We start from the raw sequence: 16,207 nt of genomic DNA on the forward strand, positions 1-16,207 counted from the left end.
AGTATAATAATGCAAAGTATTAGTAGTAGCAAAGTGCTGAGTGATGTCACTGTCTAGTGCATATTACTAGTTCTGCTTGTGAGTGTCTTATTTCTGTGGTCTACGGAAGAATTACAATACCTGGATTTTGCTGATGTGAAGCATTTACCTGATTGCCTGTGAAGCATCAGACACTAGAGGAGGGGGAAGACCTGACAGTAGTACTATAGAAAGTGCTTCTGCAACATGAAACTACTAGCTGAGTCCAGTGCAGCACTGCCCTGTGAACCTACCCAGGAATACATGCCCGGTCTGTGCATCCTCCTATGTAGGGGCCCCACACAAGAGGTCCCTTTGATGTAGAGGTTTACACCTCCAGACATGAAAGGCTTCTCTAGCAGCTGCCTTCTCAGGGTTGATTTGTATCACCTTGTGAGGGAAATGAGCCTTTCACATAGGAAGGGGAGGGCCTTCCAGGGAGCAGACCATTGCTCCTGGGCACCGTAAGAGAATAACACTACACACAGTTATCCTCAGAACTTTTCCCTCACACCCCACCCTCCCCTACCGAACACTTCATGAATCGCTCTGCTTATTAACTCCTTCGTTTCCAGTGGCACTGAGTGTGTAGTTTATTTGGGAGGGGGAAGAAAGGCTTCCTACAAACAAGATGCTAGTTATACCCAGCGACTAGAGGACAGAAGCATAAGAAACTTGATTTTTTTTGTTGCCAATGTATTACTTACCTTGGGTAATGGGATCAGTTTAGCTGCAAGGTAATCTGCACTGAACTGTTTATGGGATTACTGTGCCTCGGGCGTTTGCTTTGTACTCAGCAACCTCTTGTGTGATTTAGAGGAAATAAACAACTGTCTATGCAGATTAGTGATGGCAGTGAGAGTAAACCATAAGTTTTCAGCGTGTATGGAGGAGGCCGGCTGGGCATGTTAGGTGAGACAACACGCTGCTGCTGCTGCTGATAATGGGAGGCTGCAGACAGCTCAACTTTCTTCCTGTTTCATTTTAGTGACGGTGCAGAAGATCAGCTCCAGGGGATTTGGCTGCTTCTTTATCTGCTGCTTTTCTCCCCATCTTCACTTCCCTTCCTGAAGGTTTTGGAAAGAAAGGGGTGGGAGGGACGCAGGCAGGGAACAGCAAGGCTGTGTCAGTTTTGCATTGAGAGACCCGCCTAATTATTTGTTTCGATTGCATAGTGCTTCCCCTTGCCTGTGCGGCAGCAGCAGCAGTGGGTGTAAGCCGGCCTGTGTGTGCAGGGACATAGGCCTTAGTGCTCAGGGGTAAAGTGCACAGGCAGATAATGAGCTTGCTGCGTGTCAGAGCAGGGCTGGGGCTGCTGCAGTGCACAAGATCGGGGTCACTCATCTGTCCTTCTCGGCCCATTGTGGACATGTCTTACTCCCACCACTTTGTGGATTTCCAAGGTTCCTCTATCCCCACCTCCATGAAAAAGCTGATGGTCACCCAACTGAGCCCTGACTTCAGAAAGGCTGTTACACTAATACACAGTGTACCAGTGCCAGTTCCAGGGGATGGAGATCTCCTCATCCGAAACCGGTAAGCTACTTCCATTCCCTGTATTACATGTACAGCACCAGTGCACCTAGCTGGCACACTACACCTCCCAGCCTCCAGTGCACCTGGCTGGCACACTACCCCTCCCAGCCTCCAGTGCACCTGGCTGGCACACTACACCTCCCATCCTGAAGTGCACCTGGCTGGCACACTACACCTCCCATCCTGAAGTGCACCTGGCTGGCACACTACACCTCCCATCCTCCAGTGCGCCTGGCTGGCACACTACACCTCCCATCCTCCAGTGCGCCTGGCTGGCACACTACACCTCCCATCCTCCAGTGCGCCTGGCTGGCACACTACACCTCCCATCCTCCAGTGCGCCTGGCTGGCACACTACACCTCCCATCCTCCAGTGCGCCTGGCTGGCACACTACACCTCCCATCCTCCAGTGCGCCTGGCTGGCACACTACACCTCCCATCCTCCAGTGCGCCTGGCTGGCACACTACACCTCCCATCCTCCAGTGCGCCTGGCTGGCACACTACACCTCCCATCCTCCAGTGCGCCTGGCTGGCACACTACACCTCCCATCCTCCAGTGCGCCTGGCTGGCACATTACACCTCCCAGCCTCCAGTGCACCTGGCTGGCACACTACACCTCTCAGCCTCCAGTGCGCATATCGGACACACTACACCTCCCAGCCTCCAGTGCGCATATCGGACACACTACACCTCCCAGCCTCCAGTGCGCCTAGCGGACACACTACACCCCCCAGCCCCCAGTGCGCCTAGCTGACACACTACACCTCCCAGCTTCCAGTGCACCTGGCTGGCACACTACACCTCCCAGCCTCCAGTGCACCTGGCTGGCACACTACACCTCCCAGCCTCCAGTGCGCATATCAGACACACTACACCTCCCAGCCTCCAGTGCGCCTAGCTGACACACTACACCTCCCAGCCTCCAGTGCGCCTAGCTGACACACTACACCTCCCAGCCTCCAGTGCGCCTAGCTGACACACCACACCTCCCAGCCTCCAGTGCGCCTAGCTGACACACTACACCTCTCAGCCTCCAGTGCAGGTTGGATTAGCTGACACACTACACCTCCCAGCCTCCAGTGCGCCTAGCTGACACACTACACCTCCCAGCCTCCAGTGCGCCTAGCTGACACACTACACCTCCCAGCCTCCAGTGCGCCTAGCTGACACACCACACCTCCCAGCCTCCAGTGCACCTAGCTGACACACTACACCTCCCAGCTTCCAGTGCAGGTTGGATTAGCTGACACACTACACCTCCCAGCCTCCAGTGCGCCTGGCTGACACACTACACCTCCCAGCCTCCAGTGCGCCTAGCTGACACACTACACCTCCCAGCTTCCAGTGCAGGTTGGATTAGCTGACACACTACACCTCCCAGCCTCCAGTGCGCCTAGCTGACACACTACACCTCCCAGCCTCCAGTGCGCCTAGCTGACACACTACACCTCCCAGCTTCCAGTGCAGGATGGATTAGCTCACACACTACACCTCCCAGCTTCCAGTGCAGGATGGATTAGCTCACACACTACACCTTCCAGTGCAGGATGGATTAGCTCACACACTACACCTCCCAGCTTCCAGTGCAGGATGGATTAGCTCACACACTACACCTCCCAGCTTCCAGTGCAGGATGGATTCGCTCACACACTACACCTCCCAGCTTCCAGTGCAGGATGGATTAGCTCACACGCCCCCGCCAGCAGAATTATGGCTTAGTGTTAATGATCACTTCTTATATCACACTTTACATCCTTTTTACCATGTGTTCTTTTGTTTTCTATTATTATTTTTCCTAACAGTTTTGCACTTCATTGGCAGATTCCATAGTCTACTAGTGTGCCACAAGTGTCATTACAACCCCCATCATCCACTAGAATCATTGGGTCACTTGCTCTTCTTTACTCCACAGCAAAATACCCTTACAGCCAGGAAACCGAGTGGAGTTCATTCACTATTCTACAACTATATAGTGTAAATATATAGCATACTGTAAGCTCACTTATTACACTCCAGCACATAAAACCTTATTTTCCATCCCTCCCAAGTCAGCTTCTCTCTGTTACTTCCTGTGATCCCAAAATAAGTTGCACCAGCCGCCATCTGGCGACTGTTAGTTTTATTTTACCATCATTCTTTTCAGCACCCTGCCAGGTTCTGCCTGCACAGACACACGCATGCCCTGACACTCCTGTAGCCCTCTGCTTCTGCCAAATGACAAGGCACTTTCTCTTACCTGGCTTTCAGGAACAGTATGCGTGGTGAGAGGGAGGGGTGTGTTGCATGCTGGCAGCACATGAGATGTAATGCAGCTGGGCTGTTAATCCAAGGAAGGGTCCATAGAGTGAGGGCTTCTCATCCATTAAAGATCCCCAGTCTGAGGTGTTTGTTCTGTACGTCACTAACCTTTAGGAAGCACTGAATCAACAGGAAGGGAAATCACTCCTTGTACTCCACAGCTTCTTGTCTGCTCACCATCTCTTCTATCATCCTGATCATCTTCTTTACTCCAGGGAAACGCATCTTACAGGCAGAAGAGCAAAAATAATCAGCATACTGGATCACCGCAATGATCAGTGCTTTGTTTTTGATTTGTTTTATTATTACGTAGCTTTTTATCTTTCATGATCTATTTATTCATGGTTAAAAAAATTGTACATACAGTAGTTCCTGGCCTTTATATATCATTAACGTTGCATGCATTCTTTACTAATTTGATTTATTTAAAAAAAAAAAAAAATAGTTAACCCTTTGTTTATAGGTAGTGAACAATGTCAGATTAAGTTAGGTAACAAAAAAATGTATATACTTTCTGCAAACTACTTGCAAGGGGTGAAAAACAGATCTACTGGGTCATTTTACATTGTTACATCATCATTAGAGTAACATTCATACCGTAGTATTGGGATAAAGGGAGAGGCTTATTTGTGCACATGATGCTCATTTGTTATGGCATTGATTACAGATAACAATCGTATTTATTTTTCTGTTTACAAATAATTCTGAACCATTTTACCCACTGTTACAAATAATACCATACTCCTCCTAAGGACCTTTCTGAAATCAAGTCGCTCTCTATCCTATCCCAAAGCTGCTTTTATGTGTTCCTAGGGGGAGAAATCGTATGCGGCAGTGTATAATAACAGTGCTTAACTTTCCCTTTTTCACAATTAAACCTCCCTCTTTGTGCAAAAATTTCACTTGCACTTATACATTTCCACATTTTGATGTGCAAAAGACAGCTACGATAGATTTGTGGCCTTTGAGTTTAATTGGATGAATTGCTCATTTATACTATATCCCTCACTTCTACTCACACACACACACACACACACACACACACGTGTACACACACACACACACACACGTGTATGTGTGATTTTTAACATACAATTCTTCATACTTTTCACAGTGTAGTAGGAAATGTTAAAGACGCCCAGCTTCTTAAACCAAAAAATAGCGATGTGGGTGTGGCAATTTTAAAAATTTTTTGCCACCTTTACTAAATGATTTGGGAAGGAGTTTTGCCGTATTTTGTGAGTCTGTAGTAACCACACAGCTGCCATAACTGTAAATATTTCAGATGACCCTAATCTAACCCCAGGATTTGTCCCTTTGACTAAAAAGAACAGCACATCACTGACCTTGAAATTTTAACACATCCTATTTTATGCCTCTCCTTTTTTCTAAATAAGCTCATCGCAGGCTTTATAAAGCTGTCTGTTTTTTGTGTGTGTGCATTTGTTTTTTTACCTTTCCTCGGCTTAAAATGGAATGCATCTAATACCTCATACATTTCTAGAAAGCGATTGTGGTATAACATTGTTTCATAGAATGCAAACTAAATATTATATATATATATATATATATATATATATATATATTTTTTTTTTTTCTTCTTTTATAGTGTGTGTATGTGTGTGTGTAGATATAGATATTCCCTCCCAAAATATTGCAGTACAGAAAACTTTCATGAAAACATTAAATGATGGTATTGTGAACATATATTTACAAAATAATCTATATAATTTGCTTTTAAGACTGAGTTAGATATTTAATTTAGCGTTCGTTCAGCCATGATAATTTGAATGTTCTTTACTATTTAAACATGTGGCCTGTCCAATATTTTATTTTTGCACAACATATTTCATGTTTACGTCAGTCCTTTTTTTTTTTTTATCCTTTAAACAATGGAACTTCACAAATTATGCTAGTCTTGTGTTCTTTTATGTTGCAGATTATACTGGCCAAGGTTCTATCAATGTTGATATGAATAAACTTGACTGACATTGCATCTGTCCAGCACGACTTTTACGCTCTGCGAGTTTTATTTTCTTTAAAAAAATAAATAGTACTATAGTTTTAATTTTCTAGTTTATCAAATATGTAGTGTGTCACAGTGTTCTTTTGAAGATAATTGTGATAAAGATAATTTAAGAATAAGGAGCACTTCAGAATAGAAAAATAAGTGATTATATGATTACACAGTTTAACAACTGTTTCTTTTACTTCTTTTCCTTGAAAATGTGTTAACAATTATAATCAAGTATGCACATATTATTGTGTACGGATAACTGGTGCCAGCCAATTAATACATTGTTAGATTTATTTTCTTCAAGGCACATTAAGAAATCTTTTCAGTAATTGTGAAAATGTTTACTGAGATGCTGCAAGTACTTGGTAAATTTATTCCCCACACATTTTTGATAGACACATAAGTTATTAGATAAATACAAATATTACAGCTCTATGCATTTATATTTCTTTAAAATTAATTTAATTGTTGGAAATTGTAAATAATACAACTGGCTATATAAAATGTACACAAGCGTTTCTTAGCAATTAAAAAGCTATGTATGCAATGTGCTAATTATTAGAAAGAGAGAGAAAAGGAAGTGGTGTCATTCCAGTTTTTATTTCCTACAGGTAATTATTCTAGTTGTTATAGTGCTGACAATTACTGGAGCCCTGTACATTAGCTATATCCCTGTAGTTTCAGAGAAAGTCATCTGGCACAATAGATCTATTGCTTGTTTGCAGATCTGGATATACTTTGCAGTACTGGTCTGCAGTGTGTCTGATTTAATGAAACCCCTTTTAAGTACTGCAATTGGAAGGGATGGGGAAATTTACTGAAGCTTAACCATACCCCCCAAAAAAACCTTAGGGCAACCACAAACACATGACCTGTTCTATCAGTCAACTGGCAGCTACCTGAAGTTATTCCTGTCTGATTCTAATAATCATCAGTTTGCCTGTTTTCACACTATGCTTTTGACCCATGAAGGAGAGGAATTTCTTGCACACAACTTTCATATGATGTAGACAGGTCTTGATTGTATTTGGCCTCAGTACTTTTATTTGTATGTTAGATTTACTAGATGCAATCCCTTCTTTCAGACTATACATATATTTGTTTTGATGCAGGTCTAGTTTGTTTAAATGTAAAGAAAAAAAAGTGTCCCTGACAGATTGTGTATTCTCATGCTAGAAGTCTTGTTCTCCTCTGATTGTGAGCCAGAGCTGGTTAATAATTGTGCTACGGTATGTCTCCTCTATATTAATACATACCTTTCTTTAGCCCTATTTTTGAAATATTTTTTTTTCTTCAAATGTCCAATGTCTGGTTGTTTTTGTTTTGTTTTTATTTCCCCCCATGTATTGACAACTATTATTTCAGATAAATTTACAGTTTATCTATATTACACACTTAATTGTTTTGTTTTTTCCCCCCAACACATTTTTTTTTACATAGTAGATGTTAAATATCGCTTTTATTTTAGTGACCACAAAGTGACCTATCAGTGGGGAAGGTGTATACAATAGGTGTGGGGATACCAAGCTTAGATTTATTGTTATTTCCCAGCAATTAACCCACTTTACAGTTGGAGGTGCCTGCAGCTTGTTTGCTGACACTTCAAACACTCTAGGGGTTAATCTGCTGTGCCCCCTACCTCTCCTCCCTCCATTGGATTCCTCCCATTTCTTTTTTTTTATAAAGTCTGTGTGCGGTTTCCCTCTGGTCACTCAGCCCCTGTTGTGACTGCAGTATGTAGAGTGAGTGTATGTCCAGTCTAGAATACTAGTGAAGCAGTTCAGACAATTAAGGGTTAATATAGATATACCATCTCCTCCTTGTACCCAGAAACACTAACCAGGCTACTCATTACTGTAGGTAAGTTTAAGTATTAAACATTTTGGTTCAATGAAAACCACATTTATTCAGCTTGCAGCTCCCTTTAGCTGAAAACTTTACAATCTTAATACATACTGTACTGTGAATACACATGGCAAAACACAGGCATGTATGCTGATGAAATGTACACGTATATTGGAATGGAAGCAATAATCACAAATATTTAGTAACCTACCTTTAATCTGTACATGCTTTAATCTTTCATATTTTATGGAAAGAAAAAAATATATATATATTACATAAATGTGTGCGTGTGAAATATTAAGGGGGCTACTAATGCTTGGAGAGATAAAATTGTGAGAGATAAAGTACTAACCAATCAGCTCCTAATTTACATTTTATAGCCTGTAGGATCTAGTATGGGGGTCATTCTGACCTGATCGCTCACTGCAGTTCTTCGCAGCGCTGCAAACAGGTCAGAACTGTGCATGCGCTGGCGCCGCAGTGCACCGGCGCATGGCTGACAGCCGACGGCTGTTGTTGCTTAGCGTTCGCCTCTGCCTGATTGACAGGCAGAGGCGGTCGCTGGGCGGGAGGGGGCGTTTGGCCGCCGTTTTGTGGGCGTGGTCTGGGCTACGCAGGCGTGGCCGGACCGTGCGGGGGGCAGGCCGCAGCGGCTGCGTGACGTTGCACGCAGCCGCTGCGACCCGGGCAGCATCGAGTAGCTCCCGGCCAACACGCAAAAGCTGCGCTAGCCGGGAGCTACTCCTGAAGTGCAAAAGCATCGCCGCACTTCTGCGACGGGGCAGGGACTGACATGCGGGGCGGACTAGTCCTGTGCTGGGCGTCCCCACGCATGTCTGTGTTCCTGATTGTAGCTGTGCTAAATTTAGCACAGCTACGATCAAGTCGGAATCACCCCCTGTATACTAATCCCTGGAGATATATAATTTGAAAAGAGATAAAGTAACAACCAATCAGCTTCCAAGTGTAATTTTTCAAACACAGCCTGTAACATGGCAGCTAGAAGCTGATTGACTGGTACTTTATTTTTCTCCAAGATTTGATAATTCTACCCCGTGTTTTGAAAAGTGACAGGAGCTGATTGTTTGGTACTTTATCTCTCACAATTTTATCACTTACCATGCTTTGATAAATACCCATTTTATTATAGGCAACCTGTTTGCTTTTCTCCCTTTTATGATGCTTTAACTCATGATTATATTTTGAAGTCCATGTCATTCTTTGTCAGAAAGTGCATTCACAACAATGTTTTCCGATGTCATTTTTGGGTTTATTTAACTATCTGTGCAAATTGGTGGTGGAGTCCAAAATCACGATCTGTCAGTGGAATTAGATAGTAGAACCCCCCTATGCTATTAAACAATTGATAGTACGATCATGTTCCCTTCTGCATGCATGCATACATGCATACATACATACATACATACATACATACATACATACATACCCCTTCAACATACATACATACATACATACATACATACATACATACATACATACCCCTTCAACATACAGTACTTCAGCACTTTTGAAATAATAGATAACACACGTTCTCGTGATTAGAACAATATTTCATGTTTCACCGCACTTATTTTATTGCTGAATGAGAAATTCTACAGTACAGTATGTGAGGCACAGCTTTCCTGATACCTATGTAATTAAGGATATATTAAAGGAACGTTCAGACTGTGCTGTGGTGCTTCAGGTATTTCTTACAAGAACTGTTAAAGCAGCATACAGTATTACCTGGTTTTGAACCTTTAATCATATATGTGTTCAGGGCATGCTGTCACAGACTGAGAGCAGTAAACTGTGGTCCAGAATCTCCATTAAAGAGATGTGGGCAAATGTATTAATATTGTCATCTTAAGATACTACTGTATATATCCTCCATCACCGCTTATCACAGTGATGCAGAATGTGTTAGTGCTAAAATGTATTCTAATGAGAGTCACTGGAGAGGTGTTATCTTATCACTGCTGATGTCAGTACTCCAGCGATCTCCCTGATGTAATATGGAATGGTTCCTGGTGGGCATGTTGTTTATGTTTGCACTCTTAATCCTAGAGGGCCGCACAAGCCCAAAGAGGTCCGGGGTCAGTGGCGGATCTGGTAAGCAACATATAGTGCCATTGTCTGATATCATTAGGTGTCAGGGGACAAATAGCTCAGCTTTTTATCGCTTAGTAGGTTTCCACTACGCCACACTGCCTTATGGTGGTGGAGTTATTAACAGAGGCTGCCATTTGATGAAAATGCCATTTCGGTAGGGCCACTGACTTCATAGTGTCTTTCTCAATCTGAACTGGGGGCAATATGATAAACCTTAGAGAGAGACAAAGGGGCACATTTACTAAGCAGTGATAAGAGCGGAGAAGTGAGCCAGTGGAGAAGTTGCCCCATCAACCAATCAGCAGCTCTGTATAATTCTATAGTGTGCAAATTATAGATGTTACTTCAGTGCTGATTGGTTGCCATGGGCAACTTCTCGACTAGCTCACTTCTGTGCTCTTATCACTGCTTAGTAAATGTCCCCCAAAGTACCAGCCAATCGGCTCCTAACTGCCATGTTACAGCGTGTTTGAAAAATGACAGGAACTGATTGGTCGGTACTTTATCTCTCTCACTTTATCTCTTTCCAAGGCTTAGTACATATGACTGTATTGAAACTTTAATACTGTTACAGTTGTATTTATTTGCACATTATTTTAAGTTAGTAATTGTGGTAGTGGCATCTTAAATCATTGAGGATACCTTATTTTATTTTATGTTGTTTGCCTATTCCCGCCAATATTCTTTAAAGCCCAGAGGCTGATCCTGCCACCTGTAACTGCACCTCAGGCATATCTTATGGTCACCTGAATGTATTTCACAGGGTATATATGATGTCCTATAATGGACACAGTTTTGACTGTTGTCTGTACAATATGGTTACCTTAAATCTTTGTTTTTCAGGTGTTTCATCCTTTTCAGGGCTAAATCAGATCCCACACTATTGCAGCGTATTAGAAACAAGATGATTTTATTAGTAGCCTACCAATACATTCCAATCGATACATTTATTAAAGTGTGGGTTTACAAAAGGAGAGTTGTTGCCCATAGCAACGAATACAGTTCTAGCTATAATTTTCTATAATTTGCCAGATATTTAATCGAAACATTCTGTTGGAACTATGGGAAATCTTACACTTTAGTAAATGTACCGTGTGTGTGTGTGTGTGTGTGCTTTTTTTGAGCTTGCCAGGTAATTGTTCCCCTTTTTTTAAATTTTTTTATTGTTGCATTAATTTACTTGAATTTTTATTCTAAATCAAATGACTATTTCTTTTTTAAAGCCATTCAGGTGAAGCATCCCCTAGATATAATATTGCATTAGATATCAGAGGCACCTAAGCTTAATGCACCAGTGGTAGAGAAAGCAATCTGGTATTCAGAAGAAACAATGGAATACAGTATGTTTCCCATGTTTCAAAGTCTCCTATTCCCATCCCTCTGTCTGAGCACGATCTGGTCATGCATTGCTTGTGATGGTCCCTATTTGATGGGAACATCATTGTAAGGTAGAACATAGACACGTGTTTAGTATATATCACGTAGGACAGGTGTGTCCTTTTATATTGTATGTGGGCCAGGGGCGCATTAAAAGAGGAGGCCCATGTGCAGTCTCCATCCGTGCCAGCAGCGCATTATTGAGCACTCATAGACTCACTAGTCGGGAAAATGATTGCCGTGCCATTTTTCTGGCGATTTGTGCAGCACTGGAGCTGCCGATGCAGGACTCCCGTGAGGTGAGTATTGAAGAAGTGGGTACAGGGTGTGCGGTGTGGGCCTCCCTATGCCCATGGGCCTGTGTGCACTGCACACCCTGTACTCATGATAGATATGACACTGGTGTGGGCAGGAAAGGATTAAAGATGTTTTAAGAACAAGTTCTGAACACAAAAGTTAAAAGTAGAATTTGGAATCCTCTATATAGTTCGTTGTCCATAGTATCCATCAAAGCTAGAGTTTAGCAATCATTATAGTTAGTTCATAGTTCTTCTAAAAAGAAAATAATTATTGTAAAAAAAATAAAAAAATAAAATGTTCTTTTCCTGCTGCAGATACTTCAGTGATGGTTTCTTCTTCATTGTTTGTGCTTCACGAAACTTCACAAGCACTTTGTTAAATTGGCTGTTATTTTCTTTTTGTGAGGCCTTGGACCTTATTCAGCATCAGTTGCAGTTTTGCTAAAATAACACTGCAACTGCTATCACTCAAATGCTGGGGCCGCCCAGCACAGGGCAAGTCTTCCCAGCATGCTAATGGCGGCCAGCGATGCGATCGCATTGCTGATTTAGGGTAGCCCACTGCCTTGGCAGCCTGGCTGCGAAGGTAGTCGGGTTGCCGCCATTTTCCGAGTAGCAGCGGCCATGCGCGATGTCACGTGGCCAACCCAAAAACAGCCCCAGGTTTCCACGCAATGCTGCATCACCGCCCCGCAAACACCTCTGGAAACCGGGGAAATGCAAACACATCTCAGATGGCTTCAGTGCCGAATAGGGCCCCTTGTCCCGAGTGTCTACAAACACAGATCGCTTTGAGGTGTGTACAACTGTCAAACGTTGGCCATCCATAACTTTCTATTAAATCAGTTTGATGGCGATGCATAAGCCGCACATTTGCCTTATTGCATTGCTTCATTACATTCATTCGTTACCAACATTGATCTTTTCTCAGCAGTGTGATATTTGCCATTTCATATATTGGTGTATGATACAGAGGTAAAGTTGTATCCTTCTCTCCCCACCATTGAGCGTATGGACAAGAGTAAATGGGTAGCCTCATCATCCCTCTGAATGTTCCGGTCATATCGCAGTACTACTAGTGTCCTGTTCCTTATTTTCCATATGCTGTAGTTAGTCACTGGGACTTAATTGCATTTTCAGATTGCATTGTCCACTGTATCTGTATAGTGCCACCATATTACTTTCCACGGACAATGAGTCCTTCATATCAGTCTTTCCCACTGGAGTTTATAGTCTAAAACATGGCTCCAGCTTTGAGCACTAAATTAATCAAAATGCAGACGTTTAATTTAATTATCGTCTGAACTGCCAACATGGCCTAGCCAATCGAGTGCATCTGTATTTGTTATCTTATGACAAGTGCAGAAATAAGTGTGTTTTGCTGTATTCTGCCTACCATGTGATAACACTTTTGTGTAAATATTTGTACACTCTGGTTCTTTGCTCATAGATATAACATTGAAAAGCAAATATTTGTTATTAATAATTTAGCCATTCTGGTATGGCTGTTATGTTGCCCTTTTAATGACAGACATTATTTGCCACTTTGGTGTCCTATTTTAAAAAAATTACAAAAGTCGTTTTACTTTCTTTTCTCTGACTGACTAATCATCCATTTCAGCTGGGCAGCGCAAAGCTGTATGAAGTTTTTGTTTTGTTTTAACAAATTTCATTATGGAATGCCTTTTGCCCATACATTTTAATTATTTGGCAATAAGAATTTCACAGTAAATGCAATTTACAGTATAAATATAATGTTTTCCTTTCAACAAAATAAATTATATACCAGAAGGTTTTCTGACATTATGCATATAGAGAGGTAAGGGTACTGCAGTTGGTGAACATGTGCCCGTTCACTGGTTACCTTTGCCGAAAGTTACTTTTCAAACTTCAAAAACTTCAGTTGTTGTAAAGGTATAAACCAGTGGTTCCCAAACTTTTTTGAGTCGCGGTACCCTAGAGCAGAGATTTTCAACCTTTTACAACTCACAGCACACTGAACAAGATTTAATTATTGCCAAGGCACATTCAAATATAATGGTGATGCATGGTACAGTTGCGTGTCTTAAGATGTCATGTCGCAGCTGCTCCATAGGTAACGCCTGAGCCACATCTGAGAAAGCCAGAAGAGCCCAACACTGCCCAGGCCCAAAATTAGAACTGGCACTGCAACCACTAAACCCACCAGTATTGATCATTCCAGGGCCTCAGTAGCGGCAATACACTGACGGGCCTGGGTGTGCTTCTATGGCGGCACACCTGGTGACTGCTCAGGGCACACTAGTGTGCCACGGCACAGTGGTTGAAAAACACTGCCCTGGAGTATCAGAATTTTTTCACGGCACCCCTGGGCCAAAAATGTCTTATTGAGAACTTTAGAAAGAAATATTAAATTAAGAAAATTGTGTTTATATGTCATCCTTGGGTTCAATTGTGTGGTGAGGGACAAGAATTGCTTCTGTTTGTCCACATATTTCATAATTATTCTTTTTCTATTACTATGCAGCCTTTGAATGTTCTTAATTTTTTTATTGTATGTATCACTTGCATACTGTACTTTTTTTTTTTTTTTTTTTTTGTGTATATTGTCCTAAAACTGCAGCACAAATACAGTGCACACCACCACACAAGATTTACCAGGAACTTGGGAATTAATAGCACACATTAGAAAACAAAACATTTAGGGTTTCCAGTAACCCACGAAAGTATATATATAAAAACTTGTTTAAATTGTATTAATTTTATAGTTAAATATTATTACGTTTATTAACGTAATCCTACCTATCTAATCGCTCCTTCAGTGTTCGTTTCTCTGATTCCACCTCTCCTTCGCTACCTCTCTCAGTTGGAGTACCGCAAGGCTCAGTCCTAGGTCCTCTGCTTTTCTCTATCTATACCACATCTCTTGGCAAACTAATCAACTCTTTCGGATTTCAGTACCATCTGTATGCGGATGATACTCAAATCTACCTATCCTCCCCTGATTTGTCACCATCTGTATTGGGCCGTGTCCCTGAATGCCTTTCTGCCATTTCATCTTGGATGACATCTCGCCACCTCAAACTTAATATTTCCAAAACAGAATTAATTATATTTCCACCGGCCAATAGTAGTTTCCAACCTGATATATCTATCACTGTTGAGAACTCTGCAATCACCCCTACCCCACAAGCTCGCTGCCTAGGTGTCATTCTTGACTCTGAACTGTCCTTTGTTACCCACATTCAATCTGTCTCAAGATCATGTTACATACATCTAAGAAACATATCCAAAATACGCCCTTATCTTACACAAGACACAGCAAAAACTCTAATCCATGCTCTCATTATCTCCCGCATTGATTATTGTAATAGTCTCCTGACCGGTCTTCCCAAACATAAGCTCTCACCACTACAATCCATTTTGAATGCAGCTGCGAGGCTAATCTTCCTTGCCAGACGTTCATCGTCTGCAGATCCGCTCTGTCAGTCCCTCCATTGGTTACCGGTATTCTACCGTATTAAATATAAAATACTTTTACTCACATACAAGGCTATTAACCAAACTGCACCAACATACATCTCTTCACTCATCTCAAAATATCTCCCTACCCGACCTCTCCGCTCTGCACAAGACCTACGTCTCTCATCCACACGCATTACTTGTTCACACTCAAAATTACAGGACTTTATCCGGGCTTCACCCACTCTGTGGAATGCCCTCCCACGCACAGTAAGACTCGCCTCTAGTCTCCAAACCTTTAAATGTTCCCTGAAAACTCACCTCTTCAGACAAGCCTATCAAATTCCAGACCCACCCACATAACCTTCAGTGCTTCCCTATCTAATTACATCCTCTGTAGAGTATTCATAACATCACATATCATGTCTTTCTTTAGTCTCACACCCTCCTGACACTTGGATAACTTTGTCGGGTATCATCATACAACCCATTAAGAACCTAGCAATCTGGTGGACCATTATGCAATAGGTAGCATCAATCCTTGTGTATCTATGCCTATTTCCCTATAGATTGTAAGCTTGCGAGCAGGGCCTTCCTACCTCTGTCTGTCTGTTTTTACCCAGTTTTGTTCTATTACTGGTCCAATTGTAAAGCGCAACGGAATATGCTGCGCTATATAAGAAACTGTTAATAAATAATAAATAAATAAATTAATATCACTTTTAGAAAGCCAGCATATTCCCTTGCAGGTTACAATTGGGAACAAAATGTTAATGAAACAAGACTGGACAATAACAGACAAAGAAGTAAGACAACCCTGCTTCAAATCTATAGGGAAGTAGGCATTTATAGACGAGGATAAGTGCTACATATTGCATATCAGTTCTGTGAGAGTGCAGATGTTCCTGGTGGCATGTGTGAGTGTATAAGAGAAAATATGTAAAGTTATGTGTGAACTGTAATTGGGTAGAATGGTTTATGGCGGGTGTGTGTGTGTGTGTGTGTGTGTGGTCCTGGAATCTGATCAACTGCCTGAAGAAGTGAGTTTTCAGGAAAGGCTTGAAAGTTTGGAGTTTAGCGGAAAGTCTTATTGTGCCTAGGAGGGCACATCACAGAGTGGGCGTAGCCCCAAAAAATCGTTAATGGGAGCAGGTAATGAGCATCGATGAGAGACGCAGATCTTGTGCAAAATGCAGATAACTTAAAGATATTTTGAGATCATGAAAAGATGTGTTGTTGTAGTTTTGGTTAATAGTCGATT

General features: G+C 42.1%; 2 protein-coding genes across 6 annotated transcripts in view; one reads left to right on the forward strand and one right to left on the reverse strand.

Moving 5' to 3' along the window:
* Positions 1–3,940, reverse strand: part of TSHZ1 (teashirt zinc finger homeobox 1) — a 121,188-nt gene extending 117,248 nt beyond the window's left edge. The window contains exon 1 of one of the 5 annotated variants that reach the window (XM_063923347.1): positions 3,794–3,940. The gene's annotated coding sequence lies outside the window, so the exon portion shown is untranslated. The other 4 variants (XM_063923344.1, XM_063923348.1, XM_063923345.1 and 1 more) reach the window with 4 other exon arrangements.
* The window catches only part of PTGR3 (prostaglandin reductase 3), a 36,925-nt gene continuing 22,015 nt past the window's right edge, over positions 1,298–16,207 (forward strand). The window contains exon 1 of the mRNA XM_063923351.1: positions 1,298–1,554. Coding sequence (XP_063779421.1) covers positions 1,298–1,554 — 257 coding nt within the window. The remainder of the gene's footprint in view (positions 1,555–16,207) is intronic.

This window comes from Pseudophryne corroboree, chromosome 5, assembly GCF_028390025.1.
Source record: "Pseudophryne corroboree isolate aPseCor3 chromosome 5, aPseCor3.hap2, whole genome shotgun sequence".
NCBI classification, from domain to species: domain Eukaryota; kingdom Metazoa; phylum Chordata; class Amphibia; order Anura; family Myobatrachidae; genus Pseudophryne; species Pseudophryne corroboree.